At 43.2% G+C, this 20,085-nt stretch overlaps 2 protein-coding genes across 2 annotated transcripts; both read left to right on the top strand.

The window, feature by feature from the left end:
* gpr142 (G protein-coupled receptor 142) lies at positions 1-3,837 on the top strand. The gene is made up of 3 exons (XM_073489798.1): positions 1-33; positions 916-1,070; positions 2,717-3,837. Exons 1-3 carry the CDS (start codon positions 11-13, stop codon positions 3,673-3,675), a joined length of 1,137 nt encoding a protein of 378 aa, XP_073345899.1. The 5' UTR covers positions 1-10; the 3' UTR covers positions 3,676-3,837.
* Positions 3,838-9,629: 5,792 nt separating this feature from the next.
* On the top strand, positions 9,630-19,204 carry gprc5c (G protein-coupled receptor, class C, group 5, member C). The gene is made up of 5 exons (XM_073489212.1): positions 9,630-9,862; positions 12,535-13,551; positions 15,363-15,463; positions 16,440-16,571; positions 17,329-19,204. The coding sequence occupies exons 2-5, from the start codon at positions 12,567-12,569 to the stop codon at positions 17,359-17,361; spliced, it is 1,251 nt and encodes a 416-aa protein (XP_073345313.1). The 5' UTR covers positions 9,630-9,862; positions 12,535-12,566; the 3' UTR covers positions 17,362-19,204.
* Positions 19,205-20,085: the final 881 nt, after the last annotated feature.

Raw genomic sequence — 20,085 nt, 5'->3', positions numbered from 1 at the left:
GAAAAACAGGATGGATGGCTCCCAGGTGAAAAGGTGAGGTGGGGAGACGGGACGATAATGACTTGAGGGGAGGGTGGAGGGTGACGGGGGTCATCGCTGTCAGCCCATCTGTTGTTGTGGAGCTGCAGTTTAATCGACTGAATCCAAACTCAGTGGGTTTACTGACTGTTAGTTTCCACAGTTCATCTCTGACCAACAGCAAACAGCTCCGGTGTTGCATCGACCATCGTCATCTGATGAGTTTCTGATATCATCATAACAGACTGGCAGTATATATAAACACCGTGCATCTTCATATATTGATACATATGTTATATGAGTAAGGTCATAACTTTAACTCAACCTTAAAGATATTGTAGTATTTCAGAGCAAAAATCAAATAATGTGTTCATCCATCTCTCAGTACTTTCATACAGTCCTACTCCGCTACCACCACATTGTTTCCACCAAAAAGGAAAAGTGCAAAAAAAAAAAAGTTTCTTAACAAAATGGAAGGTAAAGTGATTCCTGCATTGTGAGTTTAAGGCATATTTAGATGGCTTTCAAGATAATATCATGAATTGCAATTATTGTGGCCAGGACGATCATGGCATGACATTTTCACGCCCTAGCCTCAAGCCCCAACTGAAGACGTCAATCTTGAGAAACAGGCCACAAATAAATATTTCAAATAAAAAGAGCTCAATACGTTCCTAAAACAGATGCAGGAGGCAATAGTGCATTTGTTGGGGACTATTTTCAGTGGCGGATTAATCCACATTTGGTGCTGTAGTGAGTAACAGTGTGGATCATTGATGTGTTTTCAACGATGGAGCTCTTCTGCACAGAGGAAGAAGATACATCAGGCTGTGATACACACAATAATCCACTGACTCTGATTCATAAACATTTCTCTGTGTCGACCTAATTTTCCAGGGGAAGCGCCAAGGTCATGATCGACTGGCCCAATGTGACGGCGTCCGGCCACCGGGAGCTGGGCCTGAAACCCGAGGAGCTGCAGAAGTCCAAATGTGTCCTGGGCTTCATCCCTGTCATCTACTACAGCATCCTGCTCTGTGTCGGAGTGCCAGGTACGCATGCGGAGTGGTTTCTACTCTTGCAGCTTTCTTTCTTCTGCCTCCAAACTCAATAATCTCTGGGCAGAAAAACCTCCTGCATGTGAGTAAAATATATCATTTTGTTGTGTAGTCGAGCTGATGTTTTAAGGTCAGAATATTAACGATGCACATCATGATTTTATTAGCTGCATCTGCACTAAACCTCGGTCAGAGTGTAAACTGATTACAGTTTGAGTCACTGCATTGATATCTATTTATAACAAGTGGGAGCTGCACAAGAAAGAAGAGATCAATACAGCAGTGAGTTAGAGCTACATTACAGCGCTGTAATGGACCAGCTGGAGCACTGATGGCCCTCTTCACAGGTTAAAACAATCTAATCATCTGATAATCGGTTTGAGTTATGAGAACTCATCCATCAACCCGTCCAGCCAGCTGTCACCGTGACGGACACCGCTCACCTGCTCTCATTGACATCTCTCGTCTACGAGTCGATGGCGGTCATTTGGTATTGATCCAGCAGGGATTCAGGCTGTTCGACTCAAGCAGACGTGTCACCAGAGAATCCAGATACGTCACGTAATTGTCCCCAAAGGGACATAAAAGTAAAGGCCAGTGGGCCAGAGTTAACAGCTAGATGCGTGACAGGGTCTGAAGGCTGGTTATCCAAACAGCCGCAGTCAAAATATTCTGCTGTTGACAAGCTGTTGAAGAAAAACAGATGGTAGATACAGTAGAAACTGTTAAATGTGTTAAATGTGCTCCATGGAGACAAACTAAATCAGCAGTTTATAACGTATGCTGCTAAGATTCTTCTCCCATGAAGGCACCCCAACTCACAAAATGTCAAGAAAGTAAATATTTTTACTTCTTATCAAACAGAAAAATACAACCATACACCATGTGAATTCAAATGTCTCCCTTTTACCAAACTAAGACCAACTTGTCTCATTAACTCATCCTAAAAACACGTCATTCAAACTGGACATAAACTAAATCAAACTCACCTTAACAGTCTCGGTTCGTCTTTCCACCATCACCTCACCACCTTGGTCCAAATAAATCCTCAATTCACAGAGTAAAATCTTAAAATATTCCAGCTCTACACACCGTTTCCCCCGATTCTCTCTTGCTGCATGCCTCTCTCGTCCATGAGTGTGATGTCTTCTTGTCCCTGGAGTCACAGTCCTGGTCAGAGCTGCTGTAAATCACCTCCATACTGTATCCCGTCTTAAACTTGGCTCTGTCGGTCTCAGAAGCATGTTCATAATAGGGACACTAGCTCCATGGCTAACGCAACTTATTAGCTAACAGTAGCTAGCTACAGCAAAAGCTAGCAAAGAGAACCAGCTGCTGGTTACATTGGTGATACGTTTTAAGCTGTTATATTGCAGTAACTTTGGCTAGCTAATCTTTGAGCTAAAGCTAGTGACATACGCACATGGAGCAAAAACAGACATACAAACAAGTTCAAATACACAAGACAACTGGCATTTTATTTGTAGATATTGCATTTTCCCTTCCCTTCCCTGGGGAATGTTGATGGGCAGAGCAGTATGTGCATTTTAAGGAATTACAAACCATATGGAATAAAATGAAGACATGCAGATAATATGATCTAATCTTCCTCTTTATTTCTTTGTCTTTGTTTCTGTCAGTGAATATCCTCACAGCAGTGGCGTTGTCCAGACTGGCGTGCCGCACTAAGAAGACTCTGTACTACTACCTGTTGGCCGTGACCGGCTCTGATATTCTCTCCCAGCTATTCATCATCTTCGTCGGCTTCCTGCTGGAGACGGCAGTGTTTCACCGTGACGTCCCTGCGCTCCTGCTGCACTCTGTCAGCGCTGCCGAGTTTGCCGCCAACCACGCCTCCATCTGGTCCACCGTACCCCTCACTGTGGACCGCTACGTGGCGCTGTGCCACCCCCTCCTCCACCGCCAGATCAGCTACCCGGCCCGTGCCAGGAAGATCATCGCGATGGTCCTGGCGTTATCGCTCGTATCGGGCGTGCCCTTCTTCTGGTGGTCGGACATGTGGAGGAACAGCCACCCGCCCACGGCGCTGGACACCGTCCTCATATGGACTCATGTGACCATCATCTACTTCCTGCCCTGCAGCATCTTCTTGGTGCTGAACTCTCTGATAATCCACACACTGAGGGTGAGGCAGAGGCAGCAGCGATGCGAGGAGGAGCGTGGACCGAAGTCTGCGCCTCCTCGCCGACTCGGGAAAACCACGGCCATGCTACTCGCCATCACCTCTGTGTTCTCTGTGCTGTGGGCTCCCAGGACGGTCGTGGTCATCTACCACCTGTACGTGTCCTCAGTTCACAGCGACTGGCGCGTCCACCTGGCGTACGACCTGTCCAACATGCTGGCCATGCTCAACACGGCCGTGAACTTCTTCCTCTACTGCTTCGTCAGCAAGCCGTTCCGCAGCGCCGTGCGGGACGTCGTGCTGCTCAGGGGGGGCCCTCTGTATCCTCGTCGCGCTCTGCCGCAACAGCAGGCCCCCACCAACGCCTCCATCTCCTCTCTGTACAGTGGGAACAACAAGCGCTCTCAGCGGGACTCCACCCCCCTGTCACCTCGCAGAGCCAGAAAGCCCTCTTGACCCGGCGCCCCCTCGACTTAATCCAAAACACCCATCATCCCACGGTCCCCGAGCACTTCTGACCCCAGGGACAAGCACTCCGTTCCAGCTACGACCGTGGACAGCTGCCAGTCAGCCCCAGGGTTTTCTCAAGGGGCCTCAAATGAACTCACGAGAAGTATGTTTTTTGTATTATATTATGTCACCGGTCGTTGTTTGTCCGTGTAAATCAGATATAACGACAGCGTATTTATTTTTTGTCAAAATAAACGTAGGTTTTTGGTATTCTTTCTTTTCCATACATGGTCGTAATGTGACTGAATATTTTTTTACATTGTTACGAGAAAAGAAGAAAAGAAAAACAGTCTGTTTCCTCTGTGAGTAAATCAGTAGTTAACTTGTCAAGTGACATTCATTTTACTTCAATCTATTTTAATTACACGACTATAATATCCACTCTGGGAGCAGCAAATAAGAGTCTTAATTTGAACTGACTGTTGTGTAAAAGTCCAAAAGACAACCCGCCCTGCTGAGCACAGCCAACCGAGCAAAGAAATCGCCTCCACTGCAGCTGCTGAGGCGACTGTTTATTTTTCATGAAACGCAACTCGATGGAGCCTTAAATGAAAGCTTGCTGTTGAAGCGGCAGGAGAGGAGACCCCGCTCTTCAAACAGACCCTCGGCTACAGCACCAACATGGCCTCAGCTCTGGCTAAACAAACCTCAGATTAGCCTGATGGTCTGCACAAACACACGCAAGAACTCCGGCACACACGCAGACATCAGCGAGTACATTTCCATTTGCTGCAACAGGAGTTTTTCATGTTACATCATTGCAGTTCGATGGAAACGTGTCGCATCAGCGCTGAGATCTGCACTTCAACTTGTAACGGCTGATTTGCATAAGCGATTGGAAGTTTTGACTGAGCCATCTGTTGTTGACATGTATATATTTTTAATGAGTGCCCTCGGGGAAAATGAGACACGCTGTCAGTTTGATTTTTCATGCAGCACTAATTTGTTCTGTCAAACTGCCCGTCTGAACAATGAGCCTTTTTACTGTAGTCTGATAATGTCTTAATATTAACTCCTGAATTTTAAAATAACACAATGCAGCAACATTTAAGGCCAATTTAGACAAGGAACTGGTCATAATTGTCTAACAAGTATTTATATAACATACATTTGACATGCTGTGGAGCAAGATATGAACACTTGTTGTAAATTACTGGATTTGTCAGTGTTTTTGGTATCTGTTGTTGTGATGGTGTTGTCTTAACTTGTGCTTTAAGGGACAGCTTTTATAGCTTTCATGAGTCACAGTTGTAGCTTGTCATTGATTTCGTGCTCCGAAACATCCAAGTATTATCTGATTATGGAGAATTTGAAAGTAAAATTAACATCCCAGGCGCTGTAGCTGTGAAAATCAGGACTTCAACCTGTCAGAGTTACACAAAAGATGACCCAAACGCAGACGGAGGGAGGCAGGTAGAAAACAAAAGCGATAGAAATTATACGAAATCTAAAAATACGAAAGGTGAGCAACAACGGCAGGCAGTGAAAACAAAAGCCCAAAAAGTAAAGGCAGTCCAAAAAGCAGAAAAAGGTCCAAATTCAGGCAACAAAACAGAAAACAACAAGTTAAAAAGCTAAACAAACCAAAGGAGTGATTAACTAATGAAACACAGGTGAGGAGCAAAAAGGGCGGGAAAACAGACAAAGGTTGGAAGTAGAAAGTCCTTGTTGAAGTGAAGTGTGAACCATGTATAATGTGAAACATTAGAGTCCTTAAATTCACCATCATCAAACTCTGTTGCTCTTGAGAGCTGTTAGCATTTTTTAGCTCAATTTTTTCTGTTTAGCGTCATTTTATGGTTCAGTCTGAGTGTTCTCGTTACCTGTGGCCTCGATAAACCCTTTGTACTCTACCTGTCCAGCACCACAGAGCAATCAGACGCAGTAAGAACCCTGGCTGGTGAACACAGTGGAGCATTTAGCAGCTAAAGAGACATATATTTCCCTGGTGGAGATGGCGGAGACCAAAACAGAGCGAACAGACAACTGAATATTGGATTTCAGTTCATCAGATGGAAACAACATGACTCAGACTGAATGTTAATGTTGCTCTGTGTCTTCTACAAGCAGTTGTTTGCTAACATGTTAGGAATGACATCTTATATCACGGCTGTTTATTTGAAGTTATTCCAAAGCTTTCAGCGAAATCTTTCTGTATCATCTCAAACATTCTTTAATGCAGTCTCAAGTACAGTATATATACACATCTCATGTTAAAGTTTAGATCCTTCTTCCATTTACTCCTCTGACCACCCATTTGGTTTTCAAGTTTCCCGTACAGCCACCTGCCTGCTCTCATCCCTTCACGGCCCTCACTGTTTACTGTAACCGTGAGACACTGTGTTAGCTCCCATGTGTGTCCCCGTGTCCGTCCGCTCATGTCGCCCCTCGGTCGTCCCACACTGAGTTCTGAGAGTCCGACCGCTGATGTAGATATGCAGCGTTTCTTTGAAGATGTCTCCTGCTGCCCGGCAGTAACAGTGGGGGGTGAGAGGGGGCGTGTAGCGGCGGCGACCTTACACTGGTTCAGACGGCGGGGGTCGAGGAGATGACTGGATAAACAGTTGAGAGCATAATGTAAGGCTGAGACGTGAGTGCAGGCCTTGATTAAAGTTTAATGGAGAGGCGTGAGGTGGGACCAGGAGGGGGTGAGGACACTGAACAGCAGGTAAACCCCAGCAGCCCCACATCCCCTGTGTGCCTGCCACCTGTCCTTTGTGCCTATTCAAACACCTGGTTATGTCATGTATGCTGCTCAGCAGGTGTCTGGAGGCGTCAAATGAAAAGACAAAGAGTGACAAGTGAACCCCATCAGATACAAGCGTCCAAATACAGGAAACACACGAGCAGCTCAAGGAAGTGTTCAAACGATATCCTGCAAATAGTCCTTCCCAGAAAAGCATCAGTGGGTGGCTCCTGTGATAATGTCTCAACTCTACACAAACATTCAAGCTTCTTTAAGCTTTAATAAGCTTCTGTTTAATCAGTTTAAAATTACAAATGATTCCAGTCAGCAGCAAGGCAGGAAGTAACATGACATTCACTAGCAACCTATTTTCCCAGGAACATTACCAACATGAATCGACGCAGGAAGTTTAAACATTTTCAAATTAAACGTAGAAAATAAGGAAAGCCATCCACTTTCCCTGATGCACATTGTTTCTTTGAAAAGATGTTGCTGCAGAGACTGCTGTGAAACATTCAGAATGTGTATTATATTATTATATCAGAGTGTCCTTGAACATAACAGCTAGGAGAATCTGCTGCAAACGCCTACAAAACAACGAGAAGAGCCCTTTAATAATGTGTTTCTTTACTAACTTGTTTGACTTTAACCTAAATAGTGAACAACCTGGCACGAATCCTTTGGCTGATCAGTCAGAAGTCAGTTTGTTTCACTGCTGCAGTGAGCTGAATATGATAAACATGTTCGCCTGCATGCTGATAACGTGTCTCCATGTGCATTGTTTACATTATTTCTCATTTTTCTTTTGGCACAAGTATAGTTGTAAAGCAGAATGATCCTGTCTGTGAGCACTGAGAAGAGTTTTATATAAGAGGAAATAAATGTTTTAACACAGAACTGGTGCAGTTTATCTTGTGATGCTGTATATCAGGTTACTCTGCAGTACATTATAGATACAGATGATCTGAAAGCATTAACAGGAGCAAGCGATTCGTCCTTGCAGGGTTACAGAATGAAGGATGCTCTGCAGCAGATCGCTGGTTTAATGTCTCTCTGGGGTTTTGGTTCAAGGAGACAGTGAATGGGTCAATAAGAGAACTGCCTCCACTGATGATGTAATGTGGGATGAGCTCAGGAATGAGACACTGTGGTGTTGAGGGAGGTCAGACTCAGACACTGAAAACGGCGCTGATTTATATCTAAAAACAGACAATTGATAGTCACGAGGAGCCAGACGGAGAAATTCAGCCCCAGTTAAAGACCTGTCAGCTCCACAGGGCAGGTGGAGGACTTAATTACAAAGACTGAAGAGCTAAAAGCTAAATGAGACTCCATCAGTGAGAGCCATATGGAGGAGGTGAAAAGAGAGAATGAATGACCAAACAAGAGGCTGTCTGCTCGCTGAGGGAAATGAAGCAGGAAAGAATCAGCTGTTGAGCAACACGTGTGAGTGAGTGTAAACTGGAGGAGGCTTTTCAGGGTGGACTGCTCCTTTAATCATTGACCAGGACCTCAAACACACCAAAATCCTCACTTATACCGTCAGAACTCAAAGCTTAATTTAAAGATAACAATTAGATATGGAAGATTCACCACTGACCATTGACCCATTTCATTTCCTTTAAGGACTAAAGTATTAAACACCACGATGGCTGCATGTCTACAGAAACTTTTACTGGCAGCCATGTTTTTTTATATAATCCTGTTTGTAGTTTACCATGACCTATGACTCACACCGCCTGAGAGCATCACATACAGTACAGCCTCTTAGCTTCTCTATCAGCCATCACACTGAGGGGATTCAAAGTCACAGTCACATTTCAACAAAAAAATATTGTCGATGTTTTGTTCATCATTTATACACATTTGCCTGAAATCCAGCCACATGTTTGGTGAAACTTTAGGATCTGAACTCAGATTTAAAATAAAACTCAAACCTGGGTCAGTGGTTGAAGAGGTTACATTGCTACAGCGCCACCTATATGTGTTTAAGAATAATGGCTGTTCATGACAGGACAAACCTGCAAGAAAACAGAAAACAATTGTAGAAAAAAACATTGAGCATATTAAAGAAGTAATAAATGACAGGCTCAAGTTGATATGTAATTTGAGGAAGATTTAATGAACGTGCTGGAGAATTGAAGAAACAAGGCTTGGTCGACCGTGTGTGTGAACACGCTGCTGAAGATGTAACTGAGGGCCGTCAGAGGCTTTTCATTTTAAAAGAGCCGTGGCCAAAAAAATCAAAAAATGTATTGAATAACACAATCCTGGGAGGCAGAGCGCCGCATGGTGGTGCTGTTGGATCTGAATCAAACCTCACTTGTTACCCACACATTATATAATACTCACTCAAACTTTACATTTTAATGGAATATGACAGAATAAACAGAAGAATAAAAAGTATAGTTTATTTAATACAGAAAAGTGTTGATTTATCACAAAAATACACACTTTTATTGACACGTTCAATCAGTTTTGTCCTCTGAAACAGTCATATTGTGGCTCACATGAAATGAAATAGTGATTTAAGCAACATTTGTCAAAATTGAAGGGCCTATATAGTACTTAGTTGTCAGATTCTTCATTTAAACTCTAATGGTATTAGTACCTAGTATCAGCAGTGGTGGAAGAAGTATTCAGATCCTTTGCTGAAGTTAAAGTACTCATACCACACATCAAAAATACTCCACTACTCAGATACTTAAAATCAGCAAAAGGTACATTATCTGCCTTTGAGATGTGGTGGAGCACGAAATATAGAGGCTTACAATGAAATTACTCAAGTACAAGTGCATGTGCATGGTTTTTGTGCTATATTACAGTACTTGAGTAAATGTAGGCACCCTAGTTAGACTGAATACTGGTGTTTTTTGTACTTTGCTGCCCCCCTCATGTGGCTGAATGTCCATAAACTGCAGCTGGATTTTAACACTTTTCACCACCAGAGGTCCCCACACTCCACTCTCAGATGTTTCAGTTATGATCATGAATTTTGTCTATTCAATAAATATAAATAAAGATATAAATACAAATAATTCACCAATACAGCTGATGAAACGTGCAAACACAAAATGTTAAGGTAGAAATTATTTGGTTTGATATTGTGAGGAAACAGTATTAGTGCATTTGTGTGTGTGTGTGTGTGTGTGTGTGTGTGTGTGTGTGTGTGAGAGAGAGAGAGAGAGAGAGAGAGAGAGAGAGAGAGAGCATCACACCACAGCAGTCAGCTCGGTGGAGAAACACTCGTGAAGGACTCTTAAACTTTTATTTCCACATGTAATTGGAGCTCAGCTGCTCTGAGGTCAGTGTGAGGGGGCTTCTGTGAGCTTTGGACTTCAGAGGAGAAACTTTCTGCGACTGATCTTTGTGCTCTCGAGGATTTACCGACAACTGAGCCGTGTGAAGCAGGTGAAGACTGAAGAAGCGTGTCAGAGGCAGAGACAGGTAGATTTACTGCTTTATATTCTTAACATCGGGTCTTATAACATGTTTTTTTTCTGTGCATTTGGAGTTGTAATCACATAATTCAGTCATTTCAGGTAAATGTATCAGTGTTGATGGGTTAGTCCAAGTGCGCTCTAACCAAACTCCATTCAACATTTGTCGATTTTAAGGGAAACAGCGTGATTCGGGATATTTAGCTCTTTGTGTTTTTTTAGTTTGTGTTTAAAAGTGTATATAATGCTCATTTATATCCCTGAATACATTTGGAAGTTTGTTTAACAGTTTATTAATGGCTCAGATGCACAAACTAGGCTACTTAAACCAGACTATAGACTGAAGTCCAGCTTAATAATTAGGATGAAGAAGTTAAAGCATCCTATTGAAACAAATGTGGTATTATTTTTCAAATTAAAAGCATCATTATCCACAGCTGCAGCCTAAATGAATAAAATTATAGGTTTATAGATGAGTTAGAGTCATTGGTAATGATGACAAAACTGGTAAAAAAAAAAAAAAAAAGCCTATGAGCTCTTGTGCTCTTATCGACCTCACATTCCTTCCAGTCTGTGCGTATTGGATATGCATCATGTTGTGATAAAGTGCTGATCAGGAAGCTGCAGGCAAACAACACACTGTTAGATATACATTGATTAAACATAAATTCAGGGAGCTACACTCAGGGGGCACCTCAACAAGTACAACCACAGGAGCTGCCACCTGCAGGAGTTGTCTTGTCATCATTCCAGTTTAAACTTTGTTGTGTTTCAACAGATCTTATCTCTAAAGAGATTAACCTTTAATCACATTATATCACTGGGAATCTGGCCCTGAGTATGTGGTCCCTGAAACAGTTTGTTGATTTCAGTGTTATTAGATTGGATTTAAGTTAAGTCAAACAATCTCATCACGAGGTCCATTTAGAAGTGGTTCTGGAGCTTTTGATCACAACACAGCTGATCTTTATCAGCAGATGGACATCGGCCCGGTTGTCATTATAACGTTGATGTTCAGTTTCCTTTCCTGAGCACTCTAATGAGTTCTCATCAACAGTTCCTCAAATGCTTTGACGACACATTTTGATAACTAAGCAAAACTCCTGCTGATCAAGAAGATCATGCAAAGTGATTGAAAGCCATTAACAGCTGTCACTGCTGTTTCCTAGGAGTCCTACAGTTGCAAAATGAGGAGTTTCATTATTATTTGACTGATTTGTTGGCTCTTGTTCCTAAGAATCTGATGCAATCACAGGTTTCACTTTTACATGTCAGTGGTTCATCTCTGTGTGACCAAAAGTCTTCAGTCTGTCGTGTCCTTGGACTTCACAACCCCAACATCTTCACGTGTTGGGGTTGTTAACATGAACCCGCTGAGTGGTCGAGTATTTGAGATTCTTTGAAAGCCAAACTGCTGCCGTTCTTTACCTTCATATTTTTACATTCTTCTTTTTTGTATTCGTGCTGGAATGAAACTCTGCCCCGTGTTCTTACCTTGAAATCAATGAAATTTAAAGAGTGGGAGTTGTCTTCATGCAATGTAGGGTTGTAACCAACAAAGACTTTAATTATAGATTAATCTGCTGATTATTTTCTTGATTAAACTATTCATCGTGTGAAAGTGCTCATCACATTTTCCCAGAGCTCAAAGTGACGTCTTCAGATTCCTTCTTTTGTTTAACCAACAGTCCAAAACCCAAAGATTCTTCATTTACTGTCGTAAGAGACAAAGAAAAGATGCAAATCTTCACATTTAAGAAGCTGGAACCAGAAAATGTTTGATATATTTGCCTTGAAAAATGACTTAAACGATTTATGGATTGTCAAAACAGTTTTAGTACATTGTCACTACGGGTTTTTTCTCAGTTTGAAGGGCCTGAAATCTTAAAAAGAATACTGTGTGTGTGTGATTAGTCAGAGGTCAAACACTAATATGAAAATTAGATGAGTGGTTTGAGGGACAGACAGTACTCACAAAGCCGCTGTCAATGACCAAAAATGACCTCGAAACGAAGGGACGAACCAAATCTGTGCACTTGGAGAGACAGAACAGGTTGATTTCTTCCTCCCAGAAAGATCCTTGCTGTGATTGAGTTGCAGAAGTTAGAAGGACCGAACGTCGGCCACCGCGCTTGTAATCGATTTGGCTCAGAGTCTGTCCTCGGTTCACTGTAATTGGATCTGACGGGGACACAAAGAAACGAGGCAGACACAGCAGAAAGACAAGACAGGGACTGTGGAGATGTTAATTCACAAATCAGACAGATGTCATGTTGTTCAGTAGAAGAAAATGTCTTATATTCACATTTGAAATGTTCAAACTACAGTTCTCTTGGTTAAATGCACTTTCACCACGTCGGTTCAGGTGTTTGTCCACAGACTTCATTAATGACTAACGTCAGAGTTTGACATTCCTCTGATGTCTGGTGACGGCTGAGGTCTTGATGATTCTGTCTGACTCTGAATGACAGTTAAGTCATCTGGTATCACTTATTAACCATGTAAACATCATCACAAAGATATTAACGTGTGTTTACTGACTCATGCAAGCGTAATATTTGCTTAATTGGGTGTAGACTACAGAGTCCTATTCCAGCACTGATGACGTATGTGAGTCTTTGTTAAGATCTGTCCACGTCCAACCTCTCTCAGACTCTCCCTGTTTGTCCGTCTGAACAGAGCAGGATCCTGCAGACTCTCTCCTCGTACCCATGGCGGCCAACTTCACCCCTCCGGGCTGCGGCCCAAACGTGGACTCGCTCTATTACAACCTGTGTGACATCAGCGTCGTGTGGGGCATCGTGCTGGAGGCCTTCGCAGCGGCTGGCATCGTCTTCTCCTTCGTGCTCTTCATCGCGTTGCTGGCCAGCATTCCCTTCACGCAAAACAAGAACCGCAAGAGCTCGGTGGCTCTCCACACTTTCTTCCTGGTCTTCACCGCCGGCCTCTTCTGCCTCACCTTCGCCTTCATCGTGGGGAAGGACTTCTCCACCTGTGCTTCGCGGAGGTTCCTCTTCGGGGTGCTGTTCGGCGGCTGCTTCGCCTGCCTCCTGATGCAGTGCGTGAGGCTGAACATCCTCGCCAGGAAGAACAGCGGGCCCCGGGCGTGGGTTTTATGTCTGGGGGCGTTGGGGCTCTGGTTGGTGGAGGTGGTCGTCAACACGGAGTGGCTGATCATCACAATAGTGCGCCAACCAGTTCCACCCAATGCTACGGATGAAATTAGAAAAGCCATGGCTTCACCTTGCAACATCGCCAACGAGGACTTCGTCATGGCTCTGATCTACGTGATGACCATGATCCTGGCTGTGCTGGTGGCGAGTCTGGCCATCATGGCGGGAAAACACAAGCAGTGGAAGATGGAGGGCGCCTGTATCCTTGTCGCCAGCTTGTTCTCCGTGGGTATTTGGGTGGCGTGGATCGTCATGTACGTCTACGGAAACAAGAGGACCGGCGGGCCCACATGGGACGACCCGACCTTGGCCATCGCCTTGGTGGCGAATGCATGGGTGTTCCTCATCATCCACACCATTCCGGAAATCTGCTGTCTGACCGGTGATGATGAAAGCCAGCAAAGTTTAGGGGAAGAGACGTACCCGAACCGAGGAGTCGGCTACGAGACCATCCTGAAGGAACAGGGCTCCCAGAACATGTTCATGGAGAATAAGGCTTTCTCCATGGACGAGCCCAACCAAGGTACGTAGCCTCCAAGCTTCCCTGAGAACGGTTGATAATGTCTGTTTAACTTTTATCGTGTCATTTCTGCTGCGAGGGGTCTCTCAATCAAAATAAAACAAAAGACATCGCCAGCTTCTTCTTACTCTCTCTCTGACATATCTTCTAATCTTTCCCCAGAAGGTACAGCAACAGGTGACCAAATGAAATGCACCTGTACCTTGGACAAAATTAGGATTTCTTAGAAGAACTTATAGCAATGAGATCTCCTGCCCTTTATTTCCTCAGGTATTATGACTCTACTCCTGCCTCATGCAAAGCTCCACATTTTCATTTGACGCGAAGCAGTTTTCACTCCCTCTTTTCACTGGAAATCAAATATTTGCCTGGTCGACAACTTTGAAAAGTCTCGGTTTGTCTGTGAGGTCATGACTAACAGAAAGTTCAAGCACTTTGCATGTGACACGTTAGTCACACAGTAACCTCCCTGACTACATATCACACATTAAAATGTCTACCGGGGGCCAGCATCATAAAATTTGACCTACGGTTTGTCGTGTGAACACCTGAGAAACTCTGAGTTGTACGTTCTGTCCCGTGTCCCTGCACTGACTGTTTGTATTACAGTATTCTTATCACAGAATATACAGGCTGACCTTGTAAAGATGAGAGGAAAGTTTCAAGTCCACAAAAATAACAGAAAAGGCTGATCACTCTGCGAAAATGTCCCCAACAGGCTCTTTTTTGCATCTGCGTGATGAGCCCACAGAATTTGATATGCTGCCGTTGTAGACCTGAGCTGAACTCGCAGTAAAAAAGATCAGAACGCTAAAAGTCCTGAAGTCCGTCGCCTCGCTGCTCCCTGCTGCTGTTGGTAGTATCAGATGATTATTATAAAAGATCCATTCAGCCTTTGCACACCAAGTGTGTTTTTGTGGTATGTAGACGACCCTCTGATGGACAAACATTTAGGAGTTAGTGTGTGAACAAGATTGATACAACTTGAGGTCGTATTTACTTTTAAACATGCAGAAATTTTGGATGAAAAAAATGGAACAAGTATGCAAAGGTCAGTCAGGACAAGAAGAAAAACACAGTTTTGACTGGAGGGGGAAGTTCATCCCTTTTTCCATTGATTCTTTTTTTAGTTCTTGATTAATGATAAATGCTGGATACACACAGCTGTTGTGTGATCTGGCTTTTATCACGCATAGCAGCAATATTTGTCTTCATGCCTCATCAGTAACTTCCCAGTTCACTCCCCAGATAGCAAACGTATCTTCTATTATTGTGAGCTGTGACTAAAAAGTCAATAATTGTCTTCGGACAGGAAAATTCAATCAAACACAAAGCACACAATGCTTTCCCCGAGTTTCAGTCCGGTAGTCAGAGACAGTGTGTCCTCTGACTCGTATCTGTTAATGAGTGTCTCGTATCTAACTGCATCTCTATCCACTGTATCACATGCAAACACTCCCACTCTGACCGATTCCCACCAGAAACATCACGCCTTGTGTTTGCACTGTCTACATGGCAACTGAGGTGTGGCAACAGTCTCTCATCCAGGGGAAAGAATTTGTTGTGTGACACAAAGTGTGACGGCGTCATGTCTCACGTCCATCTCTGCTGGGTGTTTCAACAGGATGCTGAGAGCACAAACAGGATGAAGGACAGATTGTCCCTCATGGTCCTCTTCTGTGTATCTTAAGTGATTTTGATATATGAAGATTAAAGAGATGGTTGCTGAGGAATGATAGCACTCAAGATGTCACACATAGGGCGTGTTGGGTGACAGAAGAATTACATTTGTTGTCTCTGTGTGTCCGTTACAGCGTCCAAGCCGGTGTCTCCATACAGCGGCTACACCGGTCAGCTGCGGAGTTCAGTCTACCAGCCCACCGAGCTGGCTCTCATCACCAAAGCAGTGACAAATGTGAGTATAAAGTTATAAAACCTTGTGTGGGTTATTTATAGTGACGCATATTTGAATATGGCAGATAAACAGCTGGTTTAAAGTAGACTCACACATACTTTATATCCTGTGAAGGTCAATTACATAATAAGAAGATATCTGTTACATATCCATCAGTGAATGACAGTTTTTCCGATTTGTACTTCCACGTCCATGGATGCACATACCCATATAATATCATTCTAATTCATATGAATCACATTTATGGCAGGTAGGTCGTTGCAGTGAGTCATAATTCAGTGGTTGTATTCGTCAAATCAAAATTTGGTTGCTTGAGAAAAACATGCTCAGGATGTTAGTGAAATGGTACATTCAAAACAGCAATAGTGAAACAGGAGTTGATAAAGATAGACCAGGATTTGAAAGTGCAGTTAATGTTGTTTCAGAATTATTATTGTAGCTGACCAATCATGTTTTTGTAATGTCATAGCTTTGCAACTCTGGAGAAAGCTGGCACATGTATCTTTTCCTTCACCTCACCAAACTGCGGCAGAAAGCTGAAAAAAACAAACCAGAAAATAATAAGTCAGCTTCATAAGTCAACAATATAATAATATGTTCCAAACTTCACCCATTTAGCCACAACATCTTGCTCCAAATTTGGACTTTGTGGATGTTGCTTTTTGGTCAGTTGCAATGATGTTCAAGGAACAGATATCAAATAAATCTATTTATGGCAATGATGTCTGAACTGTAAACTAGTGGGCGCTTACAGGTGATTCAAATCACAGGCAAAACAATGCTAACACTCATTTCTGTTCCTCACCTGAACAGAGATTAGCTGTAGCCGTTAGCACATAGCTTAGCAACTGTAACTGGGCACATAAGACCCGACAAGCTTATACGACAAGGATTATACGTGTATTAACTAGCTAGAAGATTCCCTCCCTCATTTCTTGGATGTTTTTGTCATGCGCCGTGTTGTGACTTCACGCAGCACCCTCAGGACTCCTTCGACATGGTCATTCCCAGAGCTACCGCCAACTCTGCAGCCAACAGCGGGAGCAGCACCCCGTCCACACACACCGAGAACGGGAACACTGCACACACACAGACAAACGGAAATAGCGTAGGTCGTGCCCCGAGGCCCTCGACGCCTCTCCTCCTTCACTGCACTCGTTTCCTCCTATCACTTGCTCACCTCCAGATGCTTCTCTCTTCTCCCGCCGCTGTGCATGTCGACCTCTCGGCTCCTGCTGTATCCATAGCAACGTCTTCTACAGGTTGACTATGAATCACTTCTTTGTCTGGGCTTTTTTTTCTCACCTTGGGGAGCTCGTTCTCTCGAGCCCTTGTGTCTGCTCAATATGGTGGTTGGGCCGAGTGCACTCTGTAGATTCTCTCTGACTGAAAAGGGTTTGATTTGACATGATTTGTCTCTTCTTGGTCTTATAATCATACTTTTTATTTCTCTGTACTTAAATGCATCTTCTAAATCTTTATATCTGAGAACTGAAATCTTGTCTCTTACCTTTTTAAGATGGCTTTGAAAAGTATTTAGCTTTCTAGTTCCAGGAGGATATATGGTCACGTTACATTTTCACATCCATCAAGGGGAAAACATTGCACTGGGGAAGGACTTTTGAGCAAAAAATTAGGATATAGATGCCACAGAATATGTTTTTTGTTCGATTAGGGGAACTGCTGCAATAAAAAATAGCAGAGAAGGAATTTGGACACATACTGACTCTGCTGTGATTGTTGTCCTCCACAAATGAGCAAGCTGTAAACTTTTCAGAGCCACCTTTCAAGCCTTTAGGTGCAGTTTTCATTTACAATCTCACTATGCTGCTGTCTGTCTTTACCGTGTCTCTCTTCTCTTGCAGGGGAATGGTCTGCATAGGACGTCTCAGTGGTGAACACGCCGTGGATCTCCATACCCAGTCACAATAGCTTCAGTTCACGTCTTTTCACTTGCACTTGCTGACTGTTCGTTTGCTGTCATTCGTGGTTCCCTAAGCTGGTTCTAAGAGGAACCCCTCAGTCCCGACATGTGGGCGCGAACGCTGGGTCATCAACCCCTGATGGAAAACAGCTAAACCTTCTTTTGACTGATTCCCCATGTGCCGCTGGGTATCAGACAGTAAAGAGCTTCATTTGGAAGTCAAAGCGAGGGGGATGAAGCCACGGCTTTGCTGCCGAACAAAGACTTTTTGCAATGGTGGCTGTTCACTGAGAGGGAAATGTGCACGGATGGAGAGCGACGGTGCTGACGACGCAAAACATGGCTGAAGAGAAAGGTTTAGCTCAATGTTGGGATTGTCTTTGGCCCAGTATGATATTCACATGTACACAAAGTTCACCCCTTTTCCCGACACACACCGTAAACATAACTGTCACTGCACCGACGGAGCGATCCTCACTCAGTTTGGCAGACTGCATTCACGTATATTAAGAAATACTGCACACAGTCGAGTTTAATGATAGAAGTCAGCATATGTTCTTGTGCCTGAAATGTGAATATTGTCAATAACCACAACGTTCACATGTATAATTGAGCGACTGTTTCTGAATGAATGTAAATATGTTGTAAATGTGCCGATGCCTCTACACTGCATGAAAGCATTGCATGAATATGTGTATTTAACATTATTTATAGCACTGCTGTGTGCTATCTAATTATTTTTGTCTAACTTTCTTCCAATCAATTGTGAGAATCAAGAGGTGAAATTGTGTCGGGTAAGTTTGTATCTGCTGCTTTGCCTGACAGCAACAGTTGAGAACGTTGTCATTGTAAGATAAAAGATCCTTTTGTTAGCGCTGAATGACAACACATCCCTGAAAGTTAGCTACAGAAGCTTCATGGGAGTTGTAGTTATTGAATGTAAACAAAAAAATAGAAAGCTGTGTCTGAAATCCTTCACTGTTCACTGATGGCTGAATGTATTTTTTTTTTATATCTATCTATCTATGGGACTTAAAGGGGCCCAGCCACGAGAGTAAAACGTTGGCAGTTAACGTTTCAGCAAATCACAGATACGTGGAGATCTGAATGTTTCATACATGCCATCAGAATCAGAATCAGAAATACTTTTTAGGGGACACTGGTGGGTTACCATATTGACATTTCTTCAATATGTGTTACATCACGTTTACATTACATATTTATGAGCTGACTTTCATTTTGGGAGACTCTGAGTTGCAGGTGAGAAGGCAGCCAAGCCACCTGATGTTTTTAAGGAGACCTGGAGACAATTTCCAGCCGCATTTATTTACGTTTTGTGTCTAAAACAAGACCAACACAAATCAATACACACCACATTTATTCTATTGTTGGACTAAAGCCCGCTCAATTGTGATTGGTCGGTCCTTCTCCAACTGCAAACTGAAATCAGAACGCTTCTGGCACCAAACTCTTGTCCCTTGTATGCAGCTTCCACATTCATACGCTGTGAGTGAATGAGTGAAGGACTTTACACACAGCCAGTGATTTATCTTGGTGCTCAGACTGTCCGGTACAACAGTAGACACACATTTTGCTTAATTATTGACAGGAAACACCATTTTTATGTTTCAGCTTTTAGAAAGAAAATGAAAAGAAACTTTCAGAGAGGAAACGTGGGATGGACAGCTGGAAGAGATCTCACACATGGAGTCGTTCATAATGCCTTTATTTTAATGTACGGACATGTTTTGATTGATCACAGCCGCTGTGTGATTTGTCCTTTATGTACAGCAAATAAATATCCACTTGTGATGTTATTTTGTGTTTTCTGATGCAAATATTTTGTTAAAGTGAAATGAGGAGGGCAGTCAGAGAGCGTGACAGGACATATACTGTATGGATGACGCCAGCTAGCTTTGCTGTTTTGCTGTGAAAAATCACCCAGCCTACCATAACGACTGGATCTTTGGGTGTACTGTTCCTTTAATGAGTTTTATGACTCATTTATGCAAACAATGATGATGTCCCGCTGCTGACACACATGACACTGGAGACCGTTCCTTAAAATTGTACTATTTACAACATTTATATAAACACGTTGAATGTAAGAATAACAGTGCACACTTTGCATATCGTGTCAGCCAGCCAGCCAGCGATAACCAGACGCACACAACATGGCTGTGGTTCACTGAGGACGCGCTGCTGCTTTGTCAGAAGTTGGACGTCCGGTGTTACGTGAGAGCAAATCCAATCATGTTCATCAACTCAAACAGATTCATCGATCCAACCTCAAATGGCTGAATTCATCAAGGTCATCAGAGGAGATGGAAATAATTGATCCTGGTTTCAGTTATCTGGAACATCTTCAGTGTCTCTGTGAGGGAGGAGAACACTGCAGAGTGCTATATTTAAATCACTGAGCATCCTCTCCGACTCTGGAGGGGATTAATGCAGAGCAGAAACTTTATTTCCTTTTATTTCTCACCATCAAACTGCCTCACAATATGTCTGTTTACTCCAGCGTCTGTGTGTCATCTCTGCTGTTAAGATGTCAGACGCCTCCTCCAGTCCAGTCTGCACTGCACATACAGACAGATAACAGGTTGATTTCAGTGTGTAAATAGCAGCTGTGTTTTTACAGGATGATCAAATGTCAGACTATTTGAATGAATCCACAAGTCACGACAGTAGGTGTATA

The sequence above is a fragment of the Pagrus major genome, chromosome 20 (assembly GCF_040436345.1).
Source record: "Pagrus major chromosome 20, Pma_NU_1.0".
In the NCBI taxonomy this organism is placed as follows: Eukaryota; Metazoa; Chordata; class Actinopteri; order Spariformes; family Sparidae; genus Pagrus; species Pagrus major.
This window is presented reverse-complemented; position numbering and strand designations above follow the sequence as displayed.

Excerpts from the sequence above, each read along its gene's own strand:
- gpr142 (XM_073489798.1), top strand. The coding sequence starts at position 11 with ATGGATGGCTCCCAGGTGAAAAG. Across the intron at positions 34-915 it reads GATGGCTCCCAGGTGAAAAG|GGGAAGCGCCAAGGTCATGA; the intron begins GTGAGGTGGGGA and ends CTAATTTTCCAG. Across the intron at positions 1,071-2,716 it reads GCTCTGTGTCGGAGTGCCAG|TGAATATCCTCACAGCAGTG; the intron begins GTACGCATGCGG and ends TGTTTCTGTCAG.
- gprc5c (XM_073489212.1), top strand. The coding sequence starts at position 12,567 with ATGGCGGCCAACTTCACCCCTCCGGGCTGCGGCCCAAACGTGGACTCG. Across the intron at positions 13,552-15,362 it reads CATGGACGAGCCCAACCAAG|CGTCCAAGCCGGTGTCTCCA; the intron begins GTACGTAGCCTC and ends TGTCCGTTACAG. Across the intron at positions 16,572-17,328 it reads CACAGACAAACGGAAATAGC|GGGAATGGTCTGCATAGGAC; the intron begins GTAGGTCGTGCC and ends CTTCTCTTGCAG.